At 40.8% G+C, this 6,929-nt stretch overlaps 1 protein-coding gene across 2 annotated transcripts in view; it reads left to right on the top strand.

The window, feature by feature from the left end:
- Positions 1-860: 860 nt before the first annotated feature.
- cacnb4a (calcium channel, voltage-dependent, beta 4a subunit) overlaps positions 861-6,929 on the top strand; it is a gene marked incomplete at its 3' end in the record, with an annotated part of 92,772 nt that continues 86,703 nt past the window's right edge. Inside the window, exon 1 of one of the 2 annotated variants that reach the window (XM_079563443.1) lies at positions 861-1,104. In XM_079563443.1, the coding sequence (XP_079419569.1) occupies positions 1,042-1,104 (63 nt within the window). In that variant the 5' untranslated portion in view covers positions 861-1,041. The remainder of the gene's footprint in view (positions 1,105-6,929) is intronic. The other variant, XM_079563442.1, reaches the window with a different exon arrangement.

Below are 6,929 nucleotides of genomic sequence, written 5' to 3'. Positions count from 1 at the left end.
TGTTTTCGTCTCAGTTTTGTCCCTATTTTCACACCTTTTTTCCAGAAGCTTTTGGATACTTTTTTTTAATCAATTTTTTGGCATTTTTTGTCACATTTTTGTTACATTTTTTTTCATTTTTTTGTCATTTTTTTTGTCATTTTTTTGTCATTTTTTTGTCATTTTTTTTGTCATTTTTTTGTCATTTTTTGTCACATTTTTGTCAAATTTTTTGTCATTTTTTTCACATTTTTTCACATTTTTGTCATTTTTTGTCACATTTTTTGTCATTTTTTAATCCATTTTTTGTCATTTTTTGTTACATTTTTGTCACATTTTTTTCACATTTTTGTCATTTTTTGTCACTTTTTTGTCACATTTTTAGTCATTTTTTTAAATCAATTTTTTGTCATTTTTTGTCACATTTTTGTCACATTTTTTGTCATTTTCTTAAATCAATTTTTTGTCATTTTTTCGTCACTTTTTTGTCAAAGTTTTCTCACTTTTCTGTCACATCTTCATCATTGTTTTCGTCTCAGTTCTGTCGCTATTTTCCCACCTTTTTTTCCAGAAGCTTTTGGACTGGGGTAAAGCCAAACTGGAGAAAATGTGCTCGGTTCAGGCGGGAGTTAAGGGGTTAACTGCAAAGTAAACGCGCGCCAACCCTCTCCGTGACAGTCGCTCCTGTATTTCTATGTTTTCTCGCTTGTTTCGTGCAGCTTCTTCGTACCTGGTTATTTACTCCATTATCCCTCCTCGCTCGTGCGCACTGACATCCCCATGGCTCCGGTTGCGCAGCGTCACCGTATCCCACAGTGATGCGCGTAAAAGTGGGAGGGGGCTGATATACCGTCCCGTCCCGTGGATTAAACCTGCCTCTCCACTCTTCTCCTTCCATCTCTCGCCTCGTAAACCACAGAGCCAGCGCTGCATCCAGTTTATTTTTTCCCTTTCACTCATCGCGCGCAGTGAAGCCCGTTCAAGCTGGATCCTCAGCCTCAGCAGTTGCAGTGGAGCGGCACCGAGCGGCAGCCTCCTCCGTGGACCGATGAACTGGCTCAGATGTCCCAGCACATCTACACTCGACACGGGGTGGACGCACTGCAGAAGCCCGGGGTCTTCCAGGTACAGCGGATCGCCTTTCAGCTTCATCCCACACTTAATAACATGTTTGGGACTTACCACAAAATCAGCCTTTTTCTTGTAATATTTTCTGCTCGATTTTGAACGCGCAAACTTTAGTCTTAAATCTGTGATGATCAGACTCTGTTTCTTCACTATTTTATGTTATTTTGTTCAGGCTAGATTCCATCATTTCCATCATTTGTTTGTTGGGTATTCAACTCATTTTTGTATCTTTTTTTGTCATTTTTTTTGGGTCATTTTTTGGTCCATTTTTTGTCAATTTTTAATCACATTTTTGTCACATTTTTGTCATTTTTTTGGTCATTTTTTCGTCAAATTTTAGTGATTTTCTTGTCAAATTTTTATCACATTTTTGTCATTTTTTGGCATTTTTTAATCACATTTTTGTCATATTTTCGTCATTTTTTCGCCACATTTTTTTTATTTTATGTTATTTTGTTCAGGCTAGATTGTGCCCGTTCCACTACTTTCCACAAGCCAAGTCCTCCCTCATAAAATATTCTGAACTAAAATGTCCGTAAAATACATCAAAATAAGTCTAAATTGGGTGTATCATGTTGAAAATCAGGAAAAATAAAAGGTTATAGATTACATAAACACCGTTCTTGACATCTTAAAGGGGGGGTATTATGCAAAATCGACTTTTTCAAGCTTTACATCATGTTATTATGTCATTCCCTCATTAAAAACATGCCTGAAGCGTTGCCTTGGCAGATTCACGTATTTTTGAGTAATCTGTAAAAACTCTGATGGCGGCCATTTTAGGGATAGGTTTGCCTGAGTCCTCCTAGGAACGCCCCCACCTCCTGGAGACGCCTCCGAGCTTTCGTCACCAGCCGAGTAACCAACCATTGCTCCTCAGCAGAACCCCCTCCCCACTGATGCCACAGACAGCGTGAGGAGGGGGCGTGTCTGAAAGGTTCAGAGGTTCTTAAAGAGACAGAGGCCTATTTCAAGACATTCACTACAGCCATTTTGAGAGAGCAGTTTTATACAAGGCAGTTATTCTAATTTACTGCATTTACAGACCAACAGAAGGTTTGGTCATCATTGTAGTGTGATATAGACTGGTGCTATGTGACTGAAAAAAGCAGAATACCCCTCTTTAATTCCCACACGAACCGAGCACATTTTCTCCAGTTTGGTTTTACCCAAATCTGAAAGCTTCTTGGAAAAACAGCATCAATGAAAACGCAACAAAAATGTGACAAAAAATCCCCCCGAAAAAAGTGTGGGGGGAAAAGCGTCAAGGAAGCGATAAAAGAGAGTCAAAAACAGAAAAGCAACAATAATACAACAAAGAAACGGACTAGAGAGCGACGCAAGAAAAAAAAAAAAAACGCAACAAAAAAGCAATAAAAGAGCGACAAAAATGTGGCAAAACACGGCATAAAAGCAACGAAAAAAACGGCGACCACGAAACTGCTAAAGCTCGACACAAAAGCGACGGGAGAAAAAAAAGCCAAAACAAACAAAAACGTGCCAAAAATTCTACAAAAAAAGTGACTAGAGAGCGACAAAAAAGTGACGAAAACACGACAAAAAAAAACGACGAATAAGCAACAAAAACACGACCAAAAAAAAACCTACGAAAAGGCGACAAAAAAATGCGGCGATGACGATAGCTTTCAAATGAGGCATTATGCTGTCGCTCTAGGGATGGGACGATAAACAATAATATTGTTAATCGCGATAAAAAAATGTGGCAATTAATCGATTATCGTGATTTTCATGCCAGAAGATATTCGCTAAATCCATCAGACAACCAGTGCCTGTAACTCAGAGCCGGTGCTGGCCCTTCTGGGGCCCTAAGCAAAAATCCACACGGGGGCCCTACAGTAGCTATTCGATGAAGAGAGAATCCATTTATGGTCAAAACAGTTCCACTGTTCCAGGGCAGAAGCAGAACATACAGACCTCAATTCAGGCCCTGCCCCCTGTGTGAGAGCCACTAACCACTAAACCACTGTGAGACTGGTATTTAGGACGACTACTAGTCTATTTCCCTTTTTAAAATAGTAAACGGCAAATGGTCCCATTCTCTCACCTCTGGTCCCTGACCCACAGATTGGGAACCGCTGATTTAAAACTAACTGAAACCTGCTCCTGGCGGTTGTTTCTGTCTGAACACTGAGAATTAGTCTGTGAGTCGCCCAATTCGTTTTAGATTGTGCACATTCAGAGAACCAGAGTTACTGTAAGTAACTGTGATCATGAGAACCATGTGGATTCAACTCAACAAAAGGCCACGGACACGGCTTTACTCTCGTCTACTCGTCAAACTACTGTCCTGATGCCCCAGACTCACCAGCACAATAAGAAGAGAGTTCAACCCGCCCGAGAGCATTTTCTCCAGTTCAGCTTTACCCAAATCCTGTAGGCCAGTGTAACACCTCATTTGAAAGCTAAGACCTACAAAACTAAATTGATCTTTTTCCTCACGTCATCAGATTTTTTTTCATCATTTTTTTTGTTGGGCAGTCTTCTCATTTTTGTCAATTTTTTGTGACTTTTTTGTCACTTTTTCGTCCAATTATTCGTCTTTTTTTTTGGTCAAATTCTTATCACTTTTTTGTCCATTTTTTGTCACATTTTTTTTTCAAATTTTTGTCCATTTTTGTAAATGTTTTGTCCCTTTTGTCACATTTTCATCCTTGTTTTCGTTTCAGTTTTATTGCTATTTTCACACCTTTTTTCCAGAGGCTTTTGGATTGGGGTTAAGCTGGAGAAAATGTGCTCGGTTCAGGTGGGAGTTAAGGGGTTAAATGAGAGAGAGGCCCAGAGTTGCAGCCCAGAGTCCGCGCAGAGAAAACATGAGAGCTGCGCTCGGGACACAGGTGACAATATGCAGCCGCGGAGGAGCCGCGCATGAGGCGAAGCACCGGGAGACAGACGGCCAAGCGGGACACGAGCGGAGAAGCACTCGCGCTTTGGAAGAGACAGGGGGAAGGCGGTCGGTCTCTCCTGCTCATTCACTTCACCAGACTACTCCATGTTGATGTTATATGTGGCGAAGTAGGCGGAGAGTGAGTGCGCGCTGGAAGAGTCTGTCCCCGTAACAACGCGTTGATCAATCAGTGAAACAACACCGTAGTTTGACTGAGATGCGGGGCCCTTGCAGCCGCGGGGGCCCTACGCACCTTGCGTAGTCTGCGTATAGGAAGAACCGGCTCTGCTGTAACTTTACCAGGACTGGATACGTCTCCATGGAGATGTGACTAAAGTCAGCAGTGTTTAAGATTTCAGTTCCTCATCCAAATCCATTCTTTGTTTACCCGCTGCAGAAATAGCATTTTCTGTGTCGAGCATGAGCTGCATGTTTTGTATTGATGACAACAGTTTAGTCCAAAATTATACACAGTGTGCCTTTAAATACTTACTTTGTCTCACTCACTATGTCACAGCAGACAATGAAGAGAAATATTTAATAATGGCTCAATCCCCATCATTTCTGCCATTTAAACCATAGGCAAATATCGGGATAATATTGTTTATCGCAATTATTTTGGCCAAGATAATCGTGATAATCCAAATTTCATCATCGTCCCATCCCTACTCTCCAGTCGAGAAGCTTTTAGATTTGGAAAAAGGCGAACTGGAGAAAATGCTCTTAGTAATAGTTTGAATGTGTTGTAAGGCAGGGCAAGTTTATTTGTAGAGCACAATCCATACACAAGGCAACTCAAAGTGCTTCACAGTTACATAGAATTACAACAAGGCAGATTATATCAGTCCATAAAACATCAACACAATAATTCATCCATTTGTGCCGTGTTTAGTCCTGACTCATGTTCCTTGATTATATTTATTCCACAAAACCTAAAGGCCGTACCTGATTTTTCAAAGAGGAAGCCACTAAATTAAGATGTTCTAAATTCATTCCTAACTTTCCTCACATTTTTGTAGCATCCCGATCCTTCACAGGGACAAGTTTATAGGCACCTTTCACAGGGGCAGTTTTCAAGGTCACTGTCTCGCCTGAGAGTAAAATGTTATTTTGTTTTCCACAAATGTCTAAGTTTACAATATTCTAAAGGAGGACAAAACTAATTTCGTTCCATTACAAAGGGAAAAAAAACTAATTTAGTGCCTTTAACCTCCTAACCCTCGCCTTAACCAAGCACATTTTGTTCAGTTCAGCTTTAAAGGAATAGGCCACCGTTTTTACATACTGAGATATGTTCTTACCTTAGCTTTGACGAGTTCTTTAGGACCTGTCTGATCTTCTCCCGTGCCTTCAGTCACGTAAACACAGCACAGACGGCGTTAGCATTTAGCCTCTCCCTCTCTCCTCCATAGCTCCAAAACAGGTCAAGATAGAAGCTACTGAGCTCTTCCACGTTTTCCCTATTTAAATATGGTTACGTGAAGTGTTCCACTACAAAGTATAATTACACAAAATTAAACAATGTGGATTTTCTAAGCGGATAAAAGGGGGAACTATATTGTAAGGCGTAATAATACCAGGAGTAGTTCGAAATCCGCGCAGTAATCTTCACTTTACTGCGCAGTAATCTTCACTTTACTGTGCAGATGCCAAACTACTCCTGGTATTATTACGCCTTACAATATAGTTCCCCCTTTTATCCGCTTAGAAAATCCACATTGTTTAATTTTCTGTAATTATACTTTGTAGTGGAACACTTCACGTAACCATATTTAAATAGGGGAAACGTGGAAGAGCTTGGTAGCTTCTATCTTGACCTGTTTTGGAGCTATAGAGGAGAGAGGGAGAGGCTAAATGCTAACGCCGTCTGCGCTGTGTTTACGTGACTGAAGGCACGGGTGAAGATCAGACAGGTCCTAAAGAACTCGTCAAAGCTAAAGTAAGAACATATCTCAGTATGTAAAAACGGTGGCCTGTTCCTTTAATCTAAGAGCTTCTTCTCTGTTTTTCCTGGCATGTTTTTGTCACTCTTTTGTTGCTTTTTCATCCTTGTTTTTGTCACTATTTTGACGCTTTTTTCAAGAAGCTTTTAGGTTTTGGGTGAAACCAAACGGTTCAGGTGGGGGTTAAGAGGTTTGAAACAGTATATACATATATGCGCAAAATCTGCAGCGTTTACCATAATACGAGTTTGTTGACAGGACTTTCGCAAACAAAAAACAACGTGTCTCCAGTCTTCTCTTTATATAGAAAGCTCTTAAACAGCTGGTTTCATTTGAAGTATATTTAGCAACATTATGCCCTCAAAACATCACATTTGACTTTCCTTCTCCACCTCCTGGAAAGTCCTCCCTCTACCACATATTTCATTACTGTTAATAGGTGTCATTTGTCAGCTGCAGCCAGTACAGTACAGTACAGTGCAGAGACGTGATTTATCAGAACTGCCATGAAATGAAGTTCGATCATGAATAATTTATAGAATCGTGATGAATGGAGTGACTTTTTGAGGGCGGATATTGATTTTTAACAAAGGAGCCAAATCTGGACTCTTCGGCTACAGTCTGTCAATGCTCATTATTTTGTCCAATTGCTGAAATTATTTATACACTGGGACAAAACAACTGCACATAGAGCCGCACCTGACCAGACACGGCTTCTATAAACTCCCTCGACATTAATCTTCCCCAGGTAAACAGCGACACAAAGTAGGTCAGCGCATACACAGTGCGGCCCGTGTAACATGCGGTTTTATTATTGCCTATCCAGCTTGTGTGAGGCAGACACAGATTGGAGTTCATGTAATCAGGTCATGAAAGGACGGAGAGGCTGTGAAGGACCACCCCTGAGGCTTCAATGGGAGTTTTATAATGGGGCTGTCAAGAGGAAGGTGCCCTTGAGTTAAGGCTAGGCCGCG

Source organism: Gobius niger (assembly GCF_951799975.1).
Source record: "Gobius niger genome assembly, chromosome: 9".
In the NCBI taxonomy this organism is placed as follows: Eukaryota; Metazoa; Chordata; class Actinopteri; order Gobiiformes; family Gobiidae; genus Gobius; species Gobius niger.
Note: the sequence above shows the minus strand (reverse complement) of the source record. Positions and strands in the feature narration are given on the sequence as shown.